This window comes from Syngnathus scovelli, chromosome 6 (assembly GCF_024217435.2).
Source record: "Syngnathus scovelli strain Florida chromosome 6, RoL_Ssco_1.2, whole genome shotgun sequence".
NCBI lineage: Eukaryota > Metazoa > Chordata > Actinopteri > Syngnathiformes > Syngnathidae > Syngnathus > Syngnathus scovelli.
Genome location: NC_090852.1, coordinates 5,591,193 through 5,616,104, shown reverse-complemented (window position 1 = coordinate 5,616,104; position 24,912 = coordinate 5,591,193). Strand labels below are relative to the sequence as shown.

General features: G+C 44.8%; 4 protein-coding genes and 1 long non-coding RNA gene across 5 annotated transcripts; 3 read left to right on the top strand and 2 right to left on the bottom strand.

The window, feature by feature from the left end:
• Positions 1-1,232: 1,232 nt before the first annotated feature.
• On the top strand, positions 1,233-5,443 carry pdia3 (protein disulfide isomerase family A, member 3). The gene is made up of 13 exons (XM_049723237.2): positions 1,233-1,512; positions 2,551-2,629; positions 2,710-2,827; positions 2,949-3,056; positions 3,207-3,336; positions 3,497-3,613; positions 3,711-3,836; positions 3,898-4,080; positions 4,160-4,268; positions 4,358-4,486; positions 4,567-4,646; positions 4,730-4,787; positions 4,899-5,443. The coding sequence occupies exons 1-13, from the start codon at positions 1,379-1,381 to the stop codon at positions 5,010-5,012; spliced, it is 1,485 nt and encodes a 494-aa protein (XP_049579194.1). The 5' UTR covers positions 1,233-1,378; the 3' UTR covers positions 5,013-5,443.
• Positions 5,444-5,840: 397 nt separating this feature from the next.
• Positions 5,841-8,558, top strand: ppib (peptidylprolyl isomerase B (cyclophilin B)). The gene is made up of 5 exons (XM_049723267.2): positions 5,841-6,086; positions 7,446-7,559; positions 7,635-7,728; positions 7,812-7,996; positions 8,224-8,558. The coding sequence occupies exons 1-5, from the start codon at positions 5,952-5,954 to the stop codon at positions 8,344-8,346; spliced, it is 651 nt and encodes a 216-aa protein (XP_049579224.1). The 5' UTR covers positions 5,841-5,951; the 3' UTR covers positions 8,347-8,558.
• A 481-nt stretch (positions 8,559-9,039) lies between these two features.
• Positions 9,040-17,633, bottom strand: LOC125970703 (uncharacterized). Its single transcript, XR_007482238.2, has 2 exons — positions 16,101-17,633; positions 9,040-9,593 (listed from the first exon to the last, which is right to left on the bottom strand). It is a non-coding gene; the product is annotated as an uncharacterized lncRNA (long non-coding RNA).
• LOC125970694 (ornithine decarboxylase antizyme 2-like) lies at positions 13,543-21,047 on the top strand. The gene is given in 6 exon segments (XM_049723268.1): positions 13,543-13,767; positions 17,629-17,695; positions 17,697-17,780; positions 19,138-19,310; positions 19,509-19,594; positions 19,774-21,047. Coding segments are annotated over 6 exon segments (564 nt in total). The 5' UTR covers positions 13,543-13,747; the 3' UTR covers positions 19,908-21,047.
• Positions 21,048-22,598: 1,551 nt separating this feature from the next.
• On the bottom strand, positions 22,599-24,383 carry zgc:113227 (uncharacterized protein LOC541506 homolog). The gene is made up of 2 exons (XM_049723243.2): positions 24,123-24,383; positions 22,599-23,683 (listed from the first exon to the last, which is right to left on the bottom strand). Exons 1-2 carry the CDS (start codon positions 24,306-24,308, stop codon positions 22,625-22,627), a joined length of 1,245 nt encoding a protein of 414 aa, XP_049579200.1. The 5' UTR covers positions 24,309-24,383; the 3' UTR covers positions 22,599-22,624.
• Positions 24,384-24,912: the final 529 nt, after the last annotated feature.

Sequence of the window (24,912 nt, the reverse complement as noted above, 5' to 3'; positions counted from 1 at the left end):
ACGTGGACAACAATGCGTACAGTGTTTTCGTGGAGACATAAAGCATTGGAGGTTCTTAACGGCAACCATGACATCAGCATCTTTCCCTCCTCCTTGACCCACATTATGATAAGAGGAGCCAGCAGGTTGCCATGGCAACCACTTCACTGGGGGCTCCGATGGGGTAGGAAAGAAACGAGCACTGTATGGTGACAAAGGAGAGGGGAAAAAATGGAATTACAGAACATGCTGAAGCCAACAGTGTGTGGATTTAAAGACTATTTCAGTCAAATTTGTCTTGTTTTGGCATCCGGCAAAAATATTTAAAATATTCAGTTGCATTTGAGCCTTCTGCTGGAGTTCCATGTTTACAGTAAATTAGAAAGTTGCAACTGGATTGCACATTTCCTGTAAATAAGCTGGTGCAGTGAACTTTGCAATTGAGAGTGCACTCTGCTGGCAAGTTGATGTAATTTCAGGTTAGTCACAACAGGAAATCGAGAATCGCTTTCACTGCAGCTCCTGCATTTATAGTTTATCTCCGGACAATTACAATGATTATACATGATTGATTATATATTTGGAGGATCGATTATGTGACAATACTTTGGAAGGGGAACAGAAAAGAGAAAGCCTTCAAGAGGCGCAGTGATCAATCACATACATTTAAGGCCATTCATGTTGATTAATTAAGGGTTACAAAGGTTGAATTTCAACTGTTTTACTCCTACTCATGTTGGGCTTCGACGATGCTGAGCTAGAAGGGGCAAATACTTCAGCTTGTTCAGGACATGATTGCATGCAACGTCGTAATATTGCGACAAGGGAACTGGGAATAGCATTTCTCAGCTAGTATAAAAACAAATGAAAATCAGATGTTCTGCGTTCATAACACACGTTCTGATGTTTTCAGAAAGTAAACCTCATGCAAATGGGTTGAAAAATGAGAAGTTAAATTTCATTGTCAATGCATTGACTTTGACGAGAAGGTTGTCCCTCCCAACATGGCCGCTATGTTGGCACATCGTATAACGGGTTGCTAAAACGCGCTATCCGTGGTTAAAGGTCTTCCAGTGAACGCTCGTCATAATGACTTATGCGTGCGATGAAATCGCGCTCCGATTGGTCGCCTCTCGACGAACAGCCGGTGTGCTGCCCTCCGATTGGCTGATAGTGGTGAGTGACACAACCACCCGACCAATGGCGGGCTGCCACAGTGTGATAAGGAGCGGCGACGAGGCCTGTTTCAGCATGTTCCCCGCCTCCTCCATCTTTTTCTTTCGATCCGCAGCCCGGAGCGAACCATCACACCATAACCTCGTCTATTCCCCCTCGCACCCCTTTCACGACGTTATTTGCAATCCAGTTCGGAAGACTTGTTGAGCCGGCACCGAGTGCGATGCTGAGGCTTATCTTCCTGGCCGCCCTTGCTGGGCTCTCCCGAGCCAGCGACGTGCTCGAATTCACCGACGACGACTTTGACAGCGGCATTCAGAATTTGGATCTCATCCTCGTGGAATTCTATGCCCCTTGGTGAGAATTGTAAAGACCGACCCCCACATTCACTAGAAAGAGTGAACCGTTAGTAAACTTAATGGCGACGCTAGCTTGTTTTTCGCGTTAAACGTCTAAATTGACCCAATATGCAGCTTGCCTGCAAGGTTTGTAACAATGCCTGTTTTAATGCACATATTAGAAGTAACTTCACTCTTGTGTTGCAGGGAGTTGTTTATTTTTTTATGGTTAAGAAAAAAGGCTCGTGATGAAGTGTTGGCACGCTAACAGGCTAACAAGAGACGAAAGTCACACTGCAATAAAACCATGTACCCAAATAGAGGATTTACGTATGTAATAGTTCACAAAAGCGGAGCCGTATTTTTTTATGACGTTCACGTGATTGTTTAAGGGCAGTATCCACGTTGTTTTTGTACTTTTAAGCACCGTTTAGCATGCACTAGGAAGTTGGAGGCGTGACTGCTCGCTGTTGTAATGCTCCGATTGGTGAAGTTTGGGTGGCTGCCTCTTATTGGCTCATACAAATTGTGGCGTGTTTCTCAGAACCGAAACGTAAAAGGTTTTTAAAAGCGAAACAAAATGTTTTTGTTGTTTTTTTTCAAAGAAACGTCACACAAGAATTGAGAACAAAGTACATTGTGGGTCCTACCGAGGGGGGGGGAGACTAAATAATGCATAAGGGACCAACTTGTTAAATTTTAAGGTGGTAAAAACAATTCAGTGTTTGACCATAAAAATCAATGTTAAAATAGAATGGTCAAGTATTACTGTTTAAGACCATTATTTTTTAAAAAAAGTACTAAAAGTACATCAAAAGAAAAACGGCAGCAAGAGCTCATCTGAAAGAACTGAACCATAGGGTCAGACAAATGTAAAAATGACAATTTCTTGGTGTCTTGTCTGGCCTTGAGTAAGGCACCTCACCCAGTACCTTGAAATCTTGCCTTGCGTTCCTGCATATATGTGATCTGGCTTTATAAACATTTCCAGGCAAGCAAACACTTAATTACCAAGCAGAGAACAGGTTAGTTCTAATGTCTCCTCTGTCCTTTCAAGGTGTGGTCATTGCAAACGTCTCGCCCCCGAGTACGAGGCAGCGGCCACACGTCTCAAAGGCATCGTCCCTCTGGCCAAGGTACCTGATAGGACAATTGCTTATATAACTTATTCAAACTCTTGTGGTCTGTTTAACACTTGATGTGTTTTTCTGCCCAGGTTGACTGCACAGCTCACAGTAGTACTTGCAGCAAATTCGGAGTCAACGGCTACCCAACCCTGAAGATCTTCAGGAGCGGAGAAGTCTCGGGGCCCTATGATGGCCCCAGATCTGCAGGTGCGATTTTACAGCAACTACCAAGGCGAACTGCATTGCTCACCAACAGACTGGACTGTGAGGCTTTGAGCATTTTTTCGTATTCTTAGATTATTCCCCCCCCCCCCCCTGTATCTCCTAGATGGGATTGTGAGTTTCCTGAAGAAGCAGGCCGGTCCCGCCTCTGTGGAGCTCACCACTGAGGCGGATTTTGAGAAGTTCATTGCAGACAAAGACGCCAGCGTTGTTGGTGAGTCCACCCCTTAAACACCGGCAAACTGTTGGCGAGCAAAATTTTGCTCTCAACAGTAAAAAAAACAAACCATGACATGTTAACCAATAGTGAAAGTTGGAAGTCTTCTCATTCTCTGGGTTTGCCGTTCTTCCTGCTCCCCTCCAGGCTTCTTTGCCGACAACAGTAGCCCAGCATACACGGAATTCCAGAATGCCGCTAAGGACCTGAGGGAGAACTACCGCTTTGCCCACACCAGCGTGGAGGCACTCCTCAAGAGCCAAGGTGTCGACGGAGAGTGAGTACGCGCCCACCCGCCTCCTTCACCCCACTTGATGCTCATCACACCAATGTTCAACTGTCACCACGCTTTCTTTCTTTCTTTCTTTCTTTCTTTCTTTCTTTCTTTCTTTCTTTCTTTCTTTCTTTCTTTCTTTCTTTCTTTCTTCATTTTCCAGAGGAGTCATCCTGTTCCGCCCGCCCCGACTCAGCAATAAATTTGAAGACGGCTCGGTCAAATTCAGCGGAGAGAAATGCACCAAAAACACAATCAAAACATTTATCAAGGACAGCGTGTATGTACATTGTCAGACATTAATTTTTTCTCAAGCACAAATGTTGGACTTCACCCTAAAACTGCTAAGCGCTCACAACGTGATGTCCTTCATTCAGCTTTGGCATCTGCCCGCACATGACTGACGACAACAAAGATCAGCTGAGGGGGAAAGACCTGCTGGTGGCCTACTATGATGTTGATTATGACAAAAATCCAAAAGGCTCCAACTACTGGAGGAACAGGTACAGTAATTCTCTTTTCAAAGGTTGACCGTCACGGTGAGCCTCCTTGGTGTGTTCGCAGGGTGATGAAGGTGGCCAAGAGCTTTTTGGACCAGGGCAAGGAGCTCCGTTTCGCCGTGGCCAGCAAACAGTCATTCAGCCACGACTTGTCGGAGTTCGGCCTGGACGGCGCCCAAGGAGAGGTCCCCGTGGTGGCCATGCGCACAGCTGGCGGAGACAAATACGTCATGACCGAGGAGTTCACGTAAGTCAAGTTGGACCCAGCATACGTCGATGAGTTGTGCTTATTTCCCGTCGAATTTCCCGTCGGGTGTCCAAAACAGTCGCGACGGAAAAGCTCTGGAGAGCTTCTTGCGGGACTACTTTGACGGCAAACTGAAGCGCTACCTCAAGTCTGAGCCCATCCCGGAGAACAACGACGGACCCGTCAAGGTGAGCCTGTTACGAAAGCTGACCCCCCCCCCCCCCCCCCCCCCCAGCGATATAAGCGCCGCTTTCACACACCAATCGCGCGTTTTTAGATTTTGGTGGCAGAGAACTTTGATGCCATCGCGAACGACGACAGCAAAGACGCGCTTATCGAGTTCTACGCTCCGTGGTGCGGTCACTGCAAGAGCCTGGAGCCCAAATACACGGAGCTGGCAGAGAAGGTTGTCACACGCAACAACTCGACTCAAACCCGGTTACAGTTGACACACGATTCTAAAGCGCCGTCTGGTGTCTCATTCAGCTCGCCAACGATCCCAACCTGGTCATCGCGAAGATGGACGCCACAGCCAATGACGTGCCGTCGCCTTATGAAGTCAGCGGGTGAGTCCAGGGCAAAATTCCAGAACGTAAATAAAAAACGCAAAACGACTTTGTCGCATGACCTAAAACTTTTGTGATCTTAGATTCCCAACAATCTACTTTGCGCCAGCTGGTAGTAAGATGCAACCAAAGAAATACGAGGTGCGTATTGCAGATGACACCAAATCGCATCAGGATGGAAATGTTCAAATCGCTCACTGAAAAGGAATGTGGCAATCGGGCGAGTGCTCATGATGTGTCGTGGTGTTGCAGGGAGGCCGTGAGGTGAGCGACTTTATCGCCTTCCTGAAAAGGGAAGCGTCCAACCCCGTGATCGTGCAGGAGGAGCCCAAAAAAAAGAAGAGGATCAACGAAGGCGACCTATAAGCATAAAAGGAAAATAATCCCAAAGTGGGAACACGACATCCTCGCTGCAAGTTAGATTTTTATTTTTATTTTTTTTAATTGTTAAGGGGAATCGACAGGAGAGGCGTAAATTATATTCCACTGTCTTAGTGAACTACAAAATGCTCTGAAGCCAAGTTGGCGGGGTCCCCTACCCATACTGTGGAAGAAGTGGGGCTGTTTCTTTGGAATAAAGAGGGGACCACTTGTTCAAATTTAGGATTTTTTTGTTTTGGTTTAAGTCTACTCTGCAGCTGGTGATGCACTTGAGCTGCGCAGCATCCGACACTTTTTGTTTTATTTGTTCTCACATGGGGGGTGGGGGGGGCGTTAATTGTGAATGCCTTCTTTTTGGTTGTCTGTTTTTGTACATTTGGAGGGATTGTGAAATAAAAGGCCCACAAAATCGAGAACTTTGTCAAAGTGCCACTACTGAAGCACGTTTCTCGGAAGATTGCCACATAATCAACGCCAAGTGAATATTTACAATTAAGCTATCTAATGCATAAATTAACAGTTTTTTTGTTTTTAAGATTAGGTTAGTGCCACCAAGGTTTCTCTTTATTCTAGACATGTACCAAAAATTTAAAATAACTGATTTGTAAATGTTAAGAGAATTTAAAAATTATTAAATATATTCAGTTTGAAGTAATAAAATAGAAATAGAAAATATAACTGCTTTGGACGCGTGAAACCCCTTAAAATGCAGCTCACGCGTCTGTATCCAATTGGCTGAAGAATTAACGAATCAGAGTGCTGCGCGTCGCTACTTCATCACGCGCAGCTGCACTTTGGAAAATTGAGTGGCCTCTCCGACGCAGTCCCCACCCCGGATATCGTACCCCTTTCCCCGGCCTGCGCTCTCAGAATATAAAGCTACCAGGGTTGCCCTTCACTGTCTGGCCGCTCTGTTTTTCGTTGATGCTTAGACTCTTCGAGAGAAGGATGAAGTTCATCTTAGCTGCCACGATCATCGTGGGCTCGGTGTTTTTTCTCGCCTTTCCCAGTGGCTCGTCGGCGGACGAGAAGAAGAAGGGCCCAAAAGTAACCGCTAAAGTGAGTTCGCTTCATCTCGACAAAGAACGACTGAAATGAAAGGAGTGGCGGAATGCTGCATCGGAGCTAATGCTAACGACTTGCGAAGCCACGTCATTCCCAAACCAACTCGCTCGCCTCCGGCGAACATCAATCTGATGTTTGCCATTCTCGGGTTCCATTTGAAAAATTTAGAACATGCGCCTGATTGCTAAACCGCGTGTATTATTGAACTTACCGTCGAATTCCTTTACAGTACATTGATTTTTGTAACGGAGGTTATTTTTTCCATTGTGTCAATTTTAGGATTTTTGGCTAGCCAGTGCTAGCGATATAGCAGACGCACACACGCTTACACACACGCCTTTGTTTTAGTCTGAAAGGTCATTTCGCCCACCTGGAAGCTTGAAAACATTTCAAACCCATCTCCTATCCCATGATCAGAATAGAAAATAATTCCAACCAATTCTTTGAGGGGGCACTCGGCCATAGGTGTGATGCAGCGAGTTTGTTATTAGAATATAAAACTTAACGAAATGCAGAACTTTTACGTTAAAAAAAGTTGGCATTTTTACAATTTATTTACTGCCAGCCGTTAAATCCATTTGACTGATCTTTAAAACCTCACCAAAAATTTGTGACAATTTAAGCACTGCTCCATCCAGCCATCTTCTTCCGCTTATCCGGAGGACATTGCACCATACAAAAGTGATTTTTTTAAAAAAAAAATTTCCCCCCCAAACTACATCTGTTCTTTAGTCATCAGTTAGTTGACTTCACCAGTGGTTTCTGATCAAAAATGAGCTAAAAGAAACATGTCTGGCAAAACAATTAATATTTTTGCTTTTTGTCACCTTAATAAGCACAAAAGCAAGTACTGGAAGGCGCGGTGGAAATGCCCAGTCAGGCATCGCACGTCTACAAAATTCAGTCCATTGCCCTGGCAGGAAAATGTCGGTGCGCTGTTTTTATGTGGACCACAGATTATTTTGTGTCACCAAATTATCAGGGGCGAGGCTGCTTCATGTGAGTGCAACACGCCCTCCAAACACGCTAGACTAGACTGTTTTTACGCCCAGGACCCAAGTCTGTGTGTTCTGTTGAAGCGAGGTCACCATTTAATTTTATCTCCCAAAGTCCGCGAGCTTGTCACACCTTAAATGCTTCGGAAGGGCCAATGAAATTTAGTCATGATTATGAACCTTCGAGGTATTGTCTCAAACACACACCCGGCCGGTGTCTTGGCAGGCGTATGTGTAGTCCCTTTGCTCTTCGGGACCGCCACTGTAACTTTGAGCCCGGAATGTTGTAGGACAATGTAGTGCTAGCCTTAAAGAATCTTTTTTGTGATTGCTTATATAATAATATTTTGAATTTCAGGTGTACTTTGATATGCAAATTGGAGAGGAGGATGCCGGAAGGATCGTCATCGGGGTGTTCGGCAAGACAGTCCCCAAGACGGTTGACAACTTTGTGGCCTTGGCAACAGGAGGGGTAAAAAGCTGCCGTGCCATGAAATCATCAGAGGGGAGACTGATTTGTTTTGTTATTTTATCAACCGTTTTGCAGAAAGGCTTCGGCTACAAGGGCAGCAAATTCCATCGCGTCATCTCGAATTTCATGATCCAGGGAGGAGACTTCACCAAGGGAGACGGAACGGGAGGTAAGACGCCGGCCGGCCTCGCCATAACGGTGACTGCGGTGGCGCACGCTAATCATCCACGTGTGTTGTCTTCTTGTGCCAAGGCAAGAGCATTTACGGCGATCGCTTCGCTGACGAGAACTTCAAGCTGAAGCATCACGGCCCCGGCTGGCTCAGCATGGCCAACGCGGGCAAGGACACCAACGGTTCGCAGTTCTTCATCACCACCGTCAAGACCACCTGGCTCGACGGCAAACACGTCGTCTTCGGAAAAGTGCTGGAGGGAATGGTGAGCTTTTCTTCTTACTCGGTTCTTTTTTTTTTTTTTGTCATTTTCCGCCATCAACGGCTAAAGACGTCAAATATCCATTGTAATTGGGCTGCCAGTGAACCCATGACGGCAGAATGTCACATGACTTTGTAAAAGTGTTCCTCAGATATCTTTGAGACTCAATGAATGAAACAATGATCTGAGCAATTTGATGTGAAACTTTATTCATTGTTGTTGTCATTTAGGACGTTGTGAAAAAGATCGAGAACACAAAGACGGACAGTCACGACAAGCCCCTGAAAGACGTGGTCATCAAAGATTGCGGCGTCATCAAAGTGGACGAGCCCTACGCCATCGGCAAGGAGTAAGAGGAACCGTCAGGGGATTTGATCGCGTGGTGGAGGAGACGAACGCTTGTTGGGCCCTCGAAGGACCGCCATCGCCGCTGCCAGAGGCCCGGCCACACCATCAAGCATTCCAAGGTGCACTGGTCAATCTTTTTTTTTTTCCCCCTTTGAATTTTTTTGGGGGGAAAAGAAGGAACTCCTTCAAATAAAGCTTCAAGATTTTGTTAATTAAATTTTTGTGAATTTTCTTGTGTAATTGTCTCGATGACCACCTGGGGGAAGTCATTGTCCTACGAATAGCTTTGCAATGTCCGGTTTCCGATGCAGCCACCAGGAGGCAGTATTTAGGCATAATTATTGCAACCTGCTAGTTTGCAGCTTGCAGAATGCTGTAAATTCTGAGCAATTCTGCCCGGCAACAGCATCTGTTATATACACACACACACACACACACACACACACACATGCCCGCCGCATTAGCATTCTAAGCTCTCCTGTCTTCATATAAACATTTTTATTGTGACAGTTCGGGCAACTTATTAGTCCCAATCAAAGCATCCACTAGTGGAAACAAATCTGTCAAGTGTTTGCCTCAGCTTCCTGTCTTTGTCTTATTTTACGTCACACATGTCAGATCTGACCCGTCTGCCTATATAACAGTCGCATGCATGTATTCTTTATCCTCTGTGACAAATCTTGCTGCAGCTTAATAAATAGAATAGAATAGATCTTTATTGTCATTGGCACACATGTGACCATCTCATTTGTTCTCATGAAAATCAGAAATTTTTTTGGAAATCACAACTAAAGTCACTGCCGTTGGCCTAAATTCTTCTGATGGCTTTTGCAGCCGTTGTGCCAGGAAGTGCGCTACGGTGTTTTGGCCAAATCCGGTCAGGCATCCACTGACTCACCGGGACGGGGAAAAAATATGGAAAGAATTCCCGGGAATCTCTTAAAGCCTCGCTTGTTTAGACTGCGGCGATTGGGAGGACTGTGCACTGAAACAGTGTTGTCGGGCCGGACATATCTGACATAGCTTTGTGCATGAGTCTTTGTCACGTGGATTAAAGGGAACATTGCAGAGAATCACGGCAAACAAGCAACCGCCGACGCATCCCAGCACGACGCACCGCTCGCCGACTTAATCTGTCATTTACGCTTGGCCATGCAAATTCTTTTGGAACATTCTGTCCTTACAAATGACATGGTTGTTCACCTGTGCTGTCGTCGCTCAAGCAGCTTTATGCACTTGTCAAAAGGCGTCTCTGGAGTTGCAAAAGAAAAAAGTGGTCACGTCCACAAAGATAAGCTAAGACAATCAGTTGCAGGAAAACGACCTGACAAGAGAATAGAAAAGTACAATACTCAGGGCGGAGCAGCGTGGGAAAGGTCAGCGTGGGAACCGGGCCTTGTTGTTTTGTCAATGACTTTGGGAAAGCGCGCTTTTACTCCAAAGGCCTCGACGGCGGCCTCGACGGCGGCCGCGCCGCTTCGTCATTGTTCTCACGCTTCCTCTCGGCCTCCTTCGCCGGGCACTCGCTCACTTTTTTCCCTGGAAGGAGCCTCGGGGCGGTTCCCACAATCTGCCGGCCTTCCTTAGCATTAGCGATAGCTAATTTCGGTTTGCTCCCGCTGGGCCGGGCCATTGTCTTGCGTGGGAACCGGCGAAGCTTTTCTCACACGCTTGTGCGGACTTCGAGGTCACAAATTTCCATGATAAGGCGGGAAACGTCGTCCGCTTCCGCTCTCAAATGCTCTTTTATGCCAAACGACCCAGTTTTTTTGGGCTGAAGGCTTCATGCCAAGTCCTTGTGTGTTGTACAGAGACCATGTTGTGGTATTAAAAATTATTTCAAACCCTTTGTCACCATTGTGACTTTTGACCTTGCCCAGCTTCCGCACTGTATTCAGTGGCCTCACGCCAGCAGTAATGGCTTGTGCTTGAATAATTGAAGAACATGACTTGCCTTTTTTATTCCTTCCTATTCTCATCAATAAATCACCCACTGTCATCCCTCAGTGGATTCCTTTGAAGCACACAACATGGAGGACGCTGCCTTTCGTCTCACCATTGGGCAGATTTACATCATCCCCCCCATTGTGAAAAAACACTACTCAAGCATGCTGATGAGCGATTGAATATTTCCTGCTAACAAAACAAACTACATGTTGGGATTTGAAAACAACCACATAGCTTTGCCTCAGATCAAATCCACTTAGCTTAATGCTAACAAATTATGCAAAATGACACGAATGGGCTAACGAATGTCGCTGGTGTCAGTCACTTCAAATATTTGTGAGTCTTCTTTGTTTGTACCTGTGTGTTGCACTGCCTCCCGGTGGCCGAGTTATGCATACCGGAACGATCACGTAATCATCAAACGGTTTAATTCTTTACGTTCTACTTATGTTAAGTTCAGAGTGCGAGTACTTGTGTCATCTTTGACTTTTGTGGACGGTTGAGCGAGCCCCTGTTTGACTTGGAACTCTTACATAAGGCAAAAGTGCTAAAGGGCGAGACCGTTTTGGAAAGAGCAGCTCCGTTGCCACTCCCGCAGACAAAATGTGCAAGATGCTAAGAGATTAGCTGCTCATCTCCCTCCGGCAGGTGAGTTCGTATCTCGTCTTTCTTGTCATCATTTGAGCGCGACACTGCTGACCCGCTACTTGGAAACAAAAGAACCGATAGCGAGAACATCACGGGAGGGTGGCGTGACCTCACGGAGAAGCGCTATTTATTTTCTGGGACACTTGTGTGATCAACAATCTGTTTTGTTTCAGAATGCAAAGCTCAAATGTCCATGTGCATATTGTGTACTGCGTATACAATTGAGTAAACAAAGTTCACGTTACGTCCTGTGCCTTTGTGTCTTTGGGTCTTTGTCATTCACACTTGGATCTAGCGTGTCTCGCTTACAAAATAGATATAGAATAGGAAAATTCTACTTGAATATTTGTATTGTATTCTGACCCCTTTAGGTTAACAATTGAAGCATTTGACGGCGGCCCTGCAGCTGATCCATCACCGACAATATTGCAGCAACTCCAAATTGATTGCTGACAGCTCTCCAGTGGGCCTCTCTGTTTATTTTGATCCCTCGTGCTTTGAGCTTGCGACGAGAAAACAATCATCCAGTGTCATGTTAATGACCAAAATCCAGCACAAATGAGGTTACTGGGCCAACATTTCCTGACATTATTAGAGACCTTGGCCTCGCTCGGTGTTACCAATCAATATGCTGAGGGGGTACTATAAACCAGTAATAAAATAGAAACTAAACTACTAAATGGGGGAGGGGCTCTGTAATATTGCTGAGTAACTGTGAAATGCGCCACCCCCCACCCTGATCCGCCACGCTTGCCATCACCAGCCGCCTTCGTCAGGCAAGCAGCTAACGTGCCAGGATCAAGTAGCCCGGCCCGCTATCTTATTACTGATTGGGTAATCTGCTTGGCACAAGCACTCTTTTCCATTCCACTTTACATAACGCCGCTGCTATGTTCACTTGTTTGGGCCCCTGGACAATTTCAAAGAGGACGTCTTGAGCTGAAAAGGGATTCTGTTCTCGTTTTGAGGATGTGTATCATCCCATGATGGCATAACATTTCAAAATAGAAAACCAGACGATGATCCAACTCTGCTTTAATTTAAAGCTACAGATGTTGCTAAATAAAACTAGTTGAGGGTTTGTAGACGCAACACCTTTATCAGATGGTAAACTAATCCCGAAGAGCAAAGATTTAGGGTGGAAAAAAGCTGCGGAGATGTAGGTCAGTCCCTCGGGCAAAGTGAACAGCAAGAAGAAAAATACTCTAAAACAAGGGTCACCAACCTTTCTTAAACCGAGAGCTACTTCCTGGGTACTGATTAAGGCAAAGGGCTACCAATTTGACACAGACTTCTGAAATAGCCAATTTGCTCAATTTGGCTTTCACTGTGTTATTATTGTCATTTCCAGTTCACATGTAAGTGTGATTTTAACAAGAATAGCAAAACTACAGTCAAACCTTGGTTTTTGACCACAATCCGTTCCAGAAGGCGGTTCGAGAAGCGAATCGGTCGAATTCCGAATCTATTTTTCCCATTACAAATAATGGAAAAAATTTTAATCCGTTTCAAGACAAAAAAAACCCCCGCCTTTTTTAAGCATTTTTTTCATTTGCGCATATTTGTTCGATTGCGCAACTGCAGCGCACCGCCGAACGCGCAACCGTAACGTGTCGCCCACCGCGCAACTGCACCGCGCTGGTCGCATTATTGTGGCGGTCGCTGAAATTTAGAAAATATTTTTAAAGTTCTGATGTAGTTTTCAAAATTAAAGTCGATCTAAGTGCGCAGGGAGCTTAATTTGGTCCAATCGCGCAACCGCAGGGCGCCGGGCGCTCACTGTCGCATTGCTTTAAGAGGGTCTTTGTGTTTTAGGATGGCTTTACTGCTCCCACTTGCTTTCTTTGGAGGCATGATCAGGGGTTAATACAATCCTCAAAGTAACGAAAATACAATAACAACGGAGTCAGTCGGCATCCGGGCCGCGCGGTCGGGTTTTCTCGGGTCCTCCCGGCTCATCTCGCAAGGTTCAACCTCCGAATTTTGTTCGACAACCGAAGCAAATAACCTCAATTTTTTTGTTAGAATTCCAATTTGTTCGAGAACCAAGACGTTCGAAAATCGAGGATTGACTGTAAAATAAATTTAAATTAAATTTTAGAACAGTCCTTCGGGCGACTCGTGCGGTCCTCACGGGCGACCTGGTGCCCGCGTGCAACGTGTTGGTGACTCCTGCTCTAGTATGTTATGAATGCAAGTACGTATTAGGCCAAAAAGAAGCTAAGGGAGGACATCCAGGTGGTTGGTGAGACAGAATAAGATAGAAGACAGTGAGATGGAAACGATTAATTATGAATAATACCATAAGAATGAGAAAAAAAATATTTTATTATCAGAATGAACGATTTTATCAACAGAATCTGTTCATTAATGAAGAAAGAAAATGCACTAAAGTTTGCCTACAGCCGCCCTCGTGAGTAACCCTTAATTTTAATTGACGTAACATGCGAATAAATAAAGAATATTTTCATAAAATGTAAAAACAACTTTTTAATAGTGTTGTTTGAAGTTTTCAGCCTTTTGTTTATGAGATGGCCTGATGAGGCTTGGGAGGGGGCGGACTCACCCACAATGCACCGCGGCGTCTTCTTTATATAAATAGCGCAAGCGCTGTTTTAGCAGTTTGTTGGCTGTAGCTAATTTATGCTGATTCCGTTTCCGCCTTGACCAAAACAAAACTGAAGCACACGGATAAAACTCGTTGGAGTTCGTCGAACGCAGAGTTTTTATGCCTAACCTTTTTGCTTCCCATAAAACTTTTTTATTCCTTCAAAAAAACAAGGACCGTAAAAAGCTGTTGTCGAGGCTGTCATGTTGAACGCAGACAAAAGGTAGGAAGTGACTCGTGCTAATAATAATGTTAAGAACTGGTTCACTTTTTGTCATTTTGACCGCATTCCGAGGCAAAGCTTTTCTCCAGTGACCCCGCGCCTCCTAGAAAAAAACAAAACTTAAAAACAAACCTAGACTGACATGCTTGCTGTGTAATGTTTGGACTGACATGCTTGCTGTGTAATGTTTGGAAACATGTCGCGACTTCCTCTTCATGTCGAGTACCTGGAATGTTCCATCGTGTCTCCATGAAGACCTTTTCCCTTCACGCATACGAACTTTTGTTTTTAATGCACGACACTCTTATTCATTGATCGTATGATTTAATACAGTGATGACCTTTGGCCTTGACAAACATGGAGAATATACTACGTCACCCAAATTGCAATTCCAATGTAGTGTTATGCAAATCAACAGAACTGGCGAACTGTCTGTTGTGTAAATATACTTTTCCATGTTGCATAGTTTTCGTACTGGAAAAAAAAATTTTGGCCGAAAAAAATAATTCACTAAGGCCATGAATGGGGAAAAGCTTGCTTCTCCAAATCTGTTGTATCGTCATCATGATACTGTAAAGTTTGAGTGATTCCAAATGAATGGTGTAGTATTGAAATGAGATGGGATCAAAGTCAAGTAAAAGTTATCAAAAGACAAAACTCTTCATAATTCAAAAGAAAAAGTTGTATAGTTCCCCAATTTAATTGTCACGCTGCCTGCCTTTGCTATTTGTCAGCATCAAGCTCGCAGACTTTAATTGGTTTTGTGGTTTGGTGAAATGCTTCAGTTTGTTTTATATTCACTTTTATGATTGCGGCTGGTTGGCATGTCTTCCCTCAAGCACAATGGTGCAAATTGTAATTGTCTTCTTCGGCTTGGCTTTGAAATGTTGAGTGCCAGTTGTAATTGGATGCAAACGTTGTCATTGATTGAATGCTACTGTGGTTGCATCATGGTGTTGTGTTTAAGCGACTCAAGGCAAATATTTTTGGGAAATTCCAGGTGGGCAAAACTGCTTTAGTTTTTCGCTTGACCCTCAATGGTCCGGACGTATAAGCATAGTCACGGACTCCACGCCGAAGCGTCTTGTTATGCACGGCGGGGCTCAAAATTTCCATCCACCGAGCCCAAAGCATCCGAGCGTGCCGGCTTTGGCTTGAGGCCTCGCTTGGGCTTGGGGCGAGCTTGAATGCGTCACACTAGATGTTAAGTGCTTCTGGGCCACATGCCAACGTCCTAATTCGGCCTATCCATGTAGAGGTTAACGTTTTGGCTGCCAGCCATTTTCAAAGCGGCTTGATACGATTGCGGAGCGCTTTGGAATCATTGGATCTGGTTCGATACGGTGGAATTCCGAATCCATTATGGTACGGCTGAGTTTGAAGAAGGATGATGTAATGATGTTCTTGTGAACTTGTCAGTGCTCCAGTCTCTTACGCCAATAAAGCATCATTTGAGTCTCCCATCAATTTCAAAGTGAAGCGTTTGATTCGATTCTGTACATGCTTTGAATCCAAACTGATTTTCTCATTCAAATCAGTTGTTGTATCTCGAGACACAGAGTAGTTTATACTGAGTCTTTTTCCGTTCATATTGAGAAGGCTTTTAATGTCAAAATATTTTTTTTTTGCAATGGCCCGTTTGTTCACAAACAAACTCACCTTATGGTTCTTCAAAGACATTCTTGTAAAGTTTCAAGCGCGACTCACGTGTTGTGTTCTCGGTCCATGTGCTGGGTTTTGTTTTGTAATGCGCTGGCTGGCCGCCACGGTGCTTTCAGACACGCCCTGCCATGTTGTGCACACGCTTTTGTTTTTACTGTCTTGCTTAATGTGTGGAGTCTAGTAGTTTCAGATTAGACCGAAAGCAAAAACAATGTCGGCGGATGACTTTGAGGTGGGCGGGGCCAAGCCTTGTTTTGACTTGATTCACTTTGGGTCAATGTGTAGAAGAAATTAAGCCGCCAGAGAAGAAGTCAATGTTTTGTTGTTTTGGGCTACTTTTGGTTATTTGACTCGCGTTCAGGGTTCAGGATGGTGGGCACTCGCGACGCGATCAAGCTTTTTCTTATCTGCACTTTCAACACGGCCAAACTTGCTTAGGTCAAACATTGACAGTTGGTGTTGGAGAAGCTGCCATGGAAATTGCTCAAAGCCAGATGTGCTCAGAAAAGCACAAGAAAAAAATAATCAAGCTATTTGACACTTGGCTTGTCCGCAAGATGATTTTTCAACTTGTTGCTCCAATTTTCTTCAAATGCAGATTTGCCGAAATGCAAATGAGTCGAAAGGCGGCATCCTCGCCCTCGACGGCCCAGCGTACGACTTCCACTCACCTCTCTCTATCCCATTGTGCCGTTGGAAGGCTTTCCGCTCTTCTCCAGCCAGGGATGTTTTGTTCCCCACGTGTCTCTTGGCTGTCCTCCAAACACCTCAACGTTCATTCCTTCCTTTGTTGTCCTTTCAAACCAATCGTCCGATTCTGGTCCAAACGGCGCAAGGAAGGGCAACGCTTCTCAACGTCTCTGAATGTCTTCGCCACCAGCGTTGCTTGACCTTCTTCAAAACATAACCTAGATTCAGTTTTTAGGTTGACCAGGGCGACTATTTTGTTCGGGGAAGGGGGTCCGATTGAAATGTCACAGTGTCTCCTTTCACAACAAGCTGGCGCGTCCATTGGGTTCTGGCAGCGCAATGGAGGAGAAAAAAAAAGACAAGCAGCTCTCGGTGGTAGCTGAGTCTTAATCGTTTCCTTCATCTGTGTCCTGCCCATCTGTTTCTCCTCCTGTGATTCTTATCGTGACTTGCGATGGCAAGCGCTGGTCCGGCGCTTCTCACTTTTTTTTTTTTTTTTTTTTTTACCACCGAGTCGGGCCAGAATGGGAGCTGCGCTGGTCGTCATGGGCAGAAAAACAAATATGCCGCACGTGACGTCTATGTCAACATTTGCTAGCAAACAAAGTTTGGTTGGATGGCTTCGCAATTGGGTCGCCGGCTCCCCTGCTTGACCCGCTTGGACATGAATGAGTCTTGTCTCGTGTCACCTAAGGCCGTGGCAAGTCAAGAGGAGTGCTGGCAGAAACCCCCGGTGGGCTATTTGCGGAGGAGTCTTGCCATGCCATCCATCATGTGCTGGTTGGGAAGTTCTGCCTCTAATCACTGATGTCGTCTGCATAGCGATATGTATTCAACTGACCGGACCCGAATTTGAAGTTGAGCCCAAAATTTGTTATAGTTTCGGTCTGGATTTGTGCTGATGTCAAAGCACGGCATTTTGGCACTTTCGCAATTTTCTTTCGCAACGCATTGCCACCCAGCATCGCGTTCATTGTCAGGGGGCGGAACTACGCGCCATTTTTTTGAGGAATGTGCTTTTTTGTTACTATCCAAGGTCGAGCTTGATTTTTATTTCTTCATTCATATATAATTATTTTATCTTTAATTTTATGTATTATTTTTAATTTAATTTTATTTTTTAACAAAATGAAGTGAATTGAATGGATTTATTTACTTGTGGAAACGTGGCACACAGTTGCAAGTGTCAAAGATGTTTGAATGGGACGCTCGCACAAAGACCGAATGGGCCGTCTTGTCACGCATTTGCCCTGGAGTCAAAATAATAGCTTTGACATTTTCATTTCATTATTGTTTCTTTTTCATTTCCTTGTCCGCTTTGCTGCCACACTTTTTGCATACACTGGGACAACAAATAAAAGGCTGAGGAGAAAGAAAGTCAGATATTGTATCAAATGGACAGATTCTTTTCAATTCAGGAAACCGCTGCCCATCCACTCATAAAGGAAAATTTAAACAAGCATACGTGTTCCCTCAAACGCAACTCACCGGCGCGTTTTTTCTGTGCAGTTCGTGGTTATTGGGCTTGCGGCTTCCAGGCTCCGTTCCTCCTCCCCCAGGGCCTCAGTGGTGCTCCTGATGCCCCTCACCCACAGCTGAAGATCCCGGGTGGGCGAGGGACTTTCAGGGATCACGCTCTTGATGACGTGCTTCTACATAAGGTGAGCGAGAGTCAAACATTTCATACGCTTTTTTTTTACCTTGTAATGAAATGTAGAAATATAAAATCCCTTTTTGTATACATGTGAGGGTAGTTGTGTGTTTTTTTTTTTTTTTTTTTTTTTTTTTAAGTTTGTGTCCTTCAAATTTTGTCTCACTGAACACCAAAATGAGTTTTCTTAAGAAGAAGCCACACATGTGTTCACAAAATGACATGATGACTTTTCTCCAATTAAAAATTGTACAAGTAAAAGAATTGGACTTTCTGTAGTATTTTTTTTTTTTTTTTAGGGTTGAGGACATCGTAATGTTCTCTTATCTTCATCTGCACACAATTTTGTGCTTGACTTAAATCATTCAAGCTAAATTTCATCAATTTCAGGCATAAGCAAACACAAGCTGCTGTGTTATTAGCATGCGTGTGTCGTAGGCCGCACATGTGACTCTGCCCGCCGGGGGAACCAGCCATAACCAACTCATTGTCTTTCGCATGGAGCTTATTGGCTTCATCACCGTCATCTTGAAATACACACACACAAAAAACCTGCGGTGCCGCACAAGCAGACTAACAGCTTCTTTCCTCAAGCCATCAGACTCATGAACACACTGAGGAAAACCACTTGAACATTCCAAAGTCACCATGCCACTTGGCACTTTACTCGTGCACCTTATATACAGATTTACACTTTTTCACTTTACTTCTATGACCACTGATTGTACTTCTGCTGCTGTGTATGTATGTGTGTGTGTGTGTGGGTCTGTATTGTCAATACTCTTATTACACACCGTGTGTGTGTGTGCGTGTGTGTGAATGTGAGAGAGAGTATTTTATTGTATAGTATTGCACATGTTTATCAGCATGTTAGTGTTTGAATGACTGCAATGTGTAAGTGTGCATTGTCTGTGTTTATGTTGTGAATGAATATGTCAGAGAAAGAAATTGTAAATTCAGTATGAGTAAGTTAGCTGTGTGCGTGTGTGTGTTGTGTGTATGTGTGTGTGAGAAAGAAAGAGATTTATGTCAATGTCTTATTTAAATGTTTTTAGTTAAACTGCACATTGGAGACTGGTCAAACGCAATTTCAAACTTCTGTGGTAACCCTGTTACATAGGATTTTTGACAATAAAGTAAACTTGAACTTGAACTTGAATAGGCATCATCTGAATGCAGTTTTGCACTCAGCTGTGAATATTTTTCCACTAACTCAACATGCCCAGTGTGCCCATATGAACTCTATTGCTAACCAAAACAGCAGCAACAGTTCGCAATCACCTAGCCCAGCAGCTAGCACTTTAGCCGCCTAGCGAGTGACTCTGCCGTGAGCCTCGTCTGACGGAAGGCGCCTCTTACGCCCGCAGGATGATAAGTTGACGGTGACGCAGGCAGTGGAGCTGAATGGGAACCCCTCGCCGTTGCGCTTCCGCTACCAGCTGAGCGAGCGCCGCTTGGCCTCTTGGGATACGGTGCTGTCGGAAGGTAGCCTCTTCCTGGAGATTCCTGCCGGGCCGCTGGCCGAGGGGAGCAAAGAAGGGTGAGGCAGGGACTTGCTGTCAAAAGTTTGTGAGCACATGCACATCCGCCGCGGCCAATCGGACGTCGGCTGTGCCACCGCAATATTATATAAAGCGCTCGCAGCTCTTATGTAAAAGGAGAAGACTGCGTCATCGGCATCGCTCACCCCCTCCCCTCACCCCTAGTCCGCCATCCACTGACGGACTTGTGTTTTCAGGCTCACCGCTTTGCTGGAGTTTGCAGAGGAGAAGCTGAAGGTGAACTCGGTCTTCCTGTGGTTCTGCAAAGGGCGAGAGGATCGACGTAAGATTTATTTTTTGATTCTGTGCACCGTAACAAGCTCGTTACAATTGTTGGCTCGGCCACCAATTGGACACTTGCCGGCCAAAAAAATGAATAAATAAAAATAAGACATTCCAACCCAAAAAAAATAATCACTGATACATTTCCATAAAACTCAAGGTGTTGTTTTTCACTGCCAGTGTCCATTGTCAAGACGTTCCACTACATGGGCTTCGAGATGGTGAAGCCGGGGAATCCCTCGGTTCCGGCCCGCCCCGACTTGGCCTTCATGCTTTACTCTCTGGACGTCGCCAGCAGCTCGGATGAGGAGTGAGCCCACCTCGACAGCCCCTCCCCCACCTGCCATTTCCTAATACCTTAAGGATCAAGGCTCTTTTTTTCCCCTGTTAGACTGCGAATTAATTCGCTTGAAAGCAAGTTGTCACATGCCAGCTTTTACCTGACCCCCCCTTCCTGCTTCCTTTTTCTTGACACCATCAATGAGAGGGTGTCGAGTAAGAAACAAGATTTGTTAACACCCCCCATTGCATTGGTTTCAAAGTAGCTTTGGGACAACTTTGTGACGGCCACGTTGGGACAAAACATGTCGCCGACCGCTCCGCTTCATCGACAGGGATGTGAGTTTCAACCAACTTTTTATTTTTATTTTTTTTACAAGTACTTAAAAGAATTCCGTAAGGCGTCAGTCATTCTGGTTCATTTGAATTTGTTGGCCAGTTCGATTTATCAACGTCAAGGGTCAGTGGTCAATATATGAGAAGTCATCAGATGGTCGACATCAATAAAGGATCGTGTGAGCCAATGAAACTGTTACAATGTCGCGTTTGGCTATTGTCACGCCACTTTTTTGACTCCACTAAGTCATTGGCCAGTCTTAATTTATCCACATTGAAAACTTAAATATATTTTTTGTTGACATTGGCGAGGTGCTCGCAGAATACTTGCAGGTAAGACCTGGTTACATTTTTGTGGCCCCGTCTGTCTTCCCGACCCGTTTGTGCCAAACAAACGGACTTCACCTTTTAAGTCTTATGGAGGAATGTGTTCCTGATTTTCAGCCCAAACGTCGGTTCCGTGTGCAAAACAGAACAAATAAAGCATTTCGGGGTGTACGATCATATGCAATCAGCTGTAACGTCGTAGATGCGTACGTTTGTAATATCTTTTTAATGTAGCACTTTGCCAAAGAAACTTTGGCTTTGGGGGGGCGGGCACGGGGCAACTTTTGTTTCAAAACATCTTCCCGGTCTAATCAATATTACGCAGTTTCTCTCCAAAGTTCTATTTTCTATGTGTATATATTTCTTAAGATTGGCATAGTTGAGGTATTTATTGTTTTGTTTCCCGGTGACAGTTTGCTTCCATTGTTGGACAGTCCACACTGTGGATAAGCTTGTCATTTGTGGTGGGGAAAATAATTGTAAAAAAATAAAATAAAAAGGCTTTAAAAATGTTTTGCCGTGTCTGCTGTTATCACAGAGAAGAAAAAAAAGAGCAAAATTACTGGGGAAAAAGTAGTGATTTGCTCCATTTATCATTTTGTATTCTTTTAATAATATTGTAGCTCTAAAATGACTACTATTGATGTATTGTCAGGACATTTATCAAAATTTTTTCAATATCTTGTTTTCAATTAAACTTGCACATTGTTGTACGCTCTTATTTTTTATGTGATGTCCCAACCTCATTGAATTGCGGTCATATTTTTTGGTCTGTATTGTAGTGATTGGATTTGTGTCATTTAGTTAATGCCCATGACGGCCGCCGTCCTCTCCCGACCTTAATCTCAATCAGACATTTATGTAAAGTCAGCTCACAAGGGAGGACGACGGATGACCGCGGCCTTTCTCGGAAAGCGCTCGTGCCCTCGTGTTTGTCAACGTGCGACTCACATCAAGCAATTTGAAATAAAAACCTCATTCTTAATGCCTTACTTTTAAAGGCCACGCGCTGAGGCATCGAGACACTTTTGACTTTTGAGAGGTACAAAGCAGACTCAGTTTAAGCGGCACAGAATCGGTTCAGAGGCGACAAGCGCCCGAGTGCGTAAAATACTGTGAAAGTAACAAGTTGTTTTTTTTCAGGTCAAATGTGTTTGCTGAAGGGATTTATTCTTTATTTCTGTGAAGAACACCCATTCCTGAGCAGTCATGACCTCCTCTGAGTATGCATGTCCTTATTATACTGCTCCCAGGTGGCCAAGGTGCGCACAACAGAGAGCACAACAATGGCCATTGCAGGAAAAAATGTGGTCAAAGTGTCTATTCGTCTTGATGGGTGGAATTTGACCATGACCTTAACGACAAGTGTGAATATTTATGTTAGTGTGCTAATTCAACTGAAATCACAAAAGACTTCTTTGAGTGAACACAAATGATGACCAGTGTGTGCTCTTGGTTATTTCATAACAGCACAAGTGTGTGTTACACAATCCATGCAGGATGCGTGAAGGCCATCTGCTGCACTTTGAGGCCGTGACACACTTTGAGCTTTTAATCTCTTCTTGTAACAACACTCTAATGAGGCACCTTCTCGTGTTCCGCTCAGAAAATAACGCTGCAAATGCACAGGTCACATGCGGCCACCAGTGCTCTCCCTCATCGTGAACCACCAAGAATTTCCACATCTTTTTATAGCAGTTTGATTTACTAAAAAGCTATTTAAATGTGTATTTGTGTGTATACTTTTATTTAAGATCAAGGCCATTCGGGTGATTTTAGTAGTGATTTAAAATGTGCTCACATACATGCTTCCACGTGATCATATTTTCCCCAAATTACCAATATTATTCAAGTCTGCCAGTGGACAAGTGACCCGAGTTTGCAGCAACGCTTATGCAGCAGCGCTCTCTTGTGGCGCATTCTTGGACCTGCGGCTTAATGTTTAACCCCACGTATGTGTATCACCACACAAAGTATTGCTTTAAAACCTCACCAGAGGATTCCCGACTAATTGGCAACATTTTTTTAAATCCTTGCAACTCTACAAATGACAAGAGGCAACATTAATACAAAATAAAAGTTTATTATTTCAAGTTGTTACATCTCTTAAAAATCTCACCACATCGTCTCGTACATGTCCACCTTCCTCTTCCTCCTCCTCTTCGTCATTCACATCCTGCATTCTTGTCACAGCGGGAGTGTCCCAACGGTCCCTGTATTCCTCTCCTTGTCTCTCGCATATATTATGCAGGGCGCAGCAGGTCAACACCATGGACTTGACCATCTGGATGTCGCTGTCATTCCTCCTGGTCAGACAGCGCCACCTACCTTTGAGTCTGGAAAATGCTGTGCGCACCATGGTTCTGGCGCAGCGCACGCTCTCGTTGAACGCGCGCTGCGCTGGCATCAGCGTACCGTCCTGCCGAAATGCTTTCAACAGCCACGTCTTTAACGGATAAGGCGAATCTCCCAGGATGTAGTAGCCGGGTTCCAAGCACCCTTGCTCGGCTGTTTCCCACAACGTAGACTCCCTGAGTGCTCGGGCGTGGCGCAGACCTCCTGCCATGCCGGCGCATGCGCTCCAAAAGAGCCCCTTGCCATCCACCACGCCTTGAAGGATGATGGAATGCCAGCCCCTGGCGTTGATGAAATCCCGGTGCTTCTCCTGAGGCGCGATGATGGGGATGTGGGAGCCGTTGATGGCCCCGACGCATCGGGGAAGCCCCCACCTTGCCTCGATGTCAGCCGCCGTTTCGGCGAGCATCTCCGGGTCGGGAAAGCGAATGTGGCATGGCAGCAGCAGTGCGCAGGCAGCCGAGCAGAACTCCCGCAGGCAGCGGCACACCGTGGTCTTGCTGACGCCGAAAAGGTGGCCGATACTTCGGTACTCGCTGTTGGTGGCCAGCTTCCACAGAGCGACGGCCACTCGCTTCTTGAGCGGGACACATACGCGGAAGTTGGTGTCACGTTTCTCCATGGCCGGCCGCAGCTTGGAGCAGATGTCCAGGAAGGTCGCTTCGGACATGCGGAAGTGGCGCACCCACTCTGCGCGCGTGAAGCCTGGGACGATCTGGTCCCACCACATGTTAGAGCGGTGCACCACCCAGATGCTCGGACGGCGCCGGCGCTTGAGCAGCAATTGAAGCATCTGGAAAGCACATCGCGTTGGGTTTGGTTATCAAAGGAGAAATAGTAGTAGTAGTACTATGCCTGCAAAGACACCCTGGTGGAGATTGTTAGTAGTCACAACACGTTCACGTAATATGTTGTTTTTGACTGACCCTATTTATGACTTTTGCTGGATTAATGTATTGCTGTTTCTTTATTAGTATCATTCATTGACTCGTGGTGGTAGTTCACCAAACCAATTCTTTCTTTGCCATAAAAATGGGTTTCTTAGCTCCAATAATGGTTGTTGGCTTTTCAAAAAGCTTGGTTTTGTTGACATTTTTCCTGACAGTTTAAAGATCTATTCTCAAGTATGTTATTGTAGCTTGTATCAGCTATTTTTTTTTTTTTTTGTTTACTGGACCATCGTGCCGAAAAAAGTCACATCGTTGCTGATTTATCCCAAAATGTTTTCTTACCATCTGGCGCCGCCGTCTTCGTCTCGGAAAGGGGTCGTCCTCCAACAATTCCCAAACTCTCCTCATTTTCTCCGCAGTGTTCCTCCGCGCAGCCTGCAATCTCCTCTCGAACAAAGCTTGCCTTCTCCTCGTGATAAAGAGCCACATGCCAAGCAGAAAGAACACCATCGACTGGATGTTCTCCATTGTTGTCGTTTGTTTACTTGATCGTCACGGGCTTGACAACCGTGTCGCGTGATTGTGACGTCATGTTGTCTACACAAGCGTCTCTTTCCCGCCTAAACACAAACCATATGCAGAAATGGCGTCGAATGTAACGTTACAGAGTATTATTGTTGTTATATTAAACATTTCTATTTTGTATGCTGTTTAACAAACTGTTCTAATTCTAATGTCACTTTTTGTAGACACTATTCAAATTTGGTCAGTGTACACAAGCTTTGTACCGCTCGTACTCAAAATTGCAATTTAAAATATTTATACTGTACTGTACATACTATACTACTATAAATACTTTTTGCGTATTTTGAATCACAACTTTAGCTGCGGTTTATTAAACAAATTGGTGACTAGTTTGCGCGACTCAACCAAACGGGTTATGTGTAATACTCATTTTAACCACACAAGGGCGACCTTACCTTGATTATCGGATGTAGGTCAAGCGTCGTAGCAAACGTCAAATCATTTGTAGGCGAAATTAGTTTTTGAAGTCTTTGTGGAATATGTAACAATGTAAAATGAATTTTTAAATGACAATGTCACATAAAAATAATATGAAAACGTTAATTTT

Excerpts from the sequence above, each read along its gene's own strand:
- pdia3 (XM_049723237.2), top strand. The coding sequence starts at position 1,379 with ATGCTGAGGCTTATCTTCCTGGCCGCCCTTGCTGGGCTCTCCCGAGCC. Across the intron at positions 2,828-2,948 it reads TGATGGCCCCAGATCTGCAG|ATGGGATTGTGAGTTTCCTG; the intron begins GTGCGATTTTAC and ends TGTATCTCCTAG. Across the intron at positions 3,057-3,206 it reads CAAAGACGCCAGCGTTGTTG|GCTTCTTTGCCGACAACAGT; the intron begins GTGAGTCCACCC and ends GCTCCCCTCCAG.
- ppib (XM_049723267.2), top strand. The coding sequence starts at position 5,952 with ATGCTTAGACTCTTCGAGAGAAGGATGAAGTTCATCTTAGCTGCCACG. Across the intron at positions 7,729-7,811 it reads CAAGGGAGACGGAACGGGAG|GCAAGAGCATTTACGGCGAT; the intron begins GTAAGACGCCGG and ends TCTTGTGCCAAG. Across the intron at positions 7,997-8,223 it reads GAAAAGTGCTGGAGGGAATG|GACGTTGTGAAAAAGATCGA; the intron begins GTGAGCTTTTCT and ends GTTGTCATTTAG.
- zgc:113227 (XM_049723243.2), bottom strand. The coding sequence starts at position 24,308 with ATGGAGAACATCCAGTCGATGGTGTTCTTTCTGCTTGGCATGTGGCTC. Across the intron at positions 23,684-24,122 it reads GAAGACGGCGGCGCCAGATG|ATGCTTCAATTGCTGCTCAA; the intron begins GTAAGAAAACAT and ends TGTGCTTTCCAG.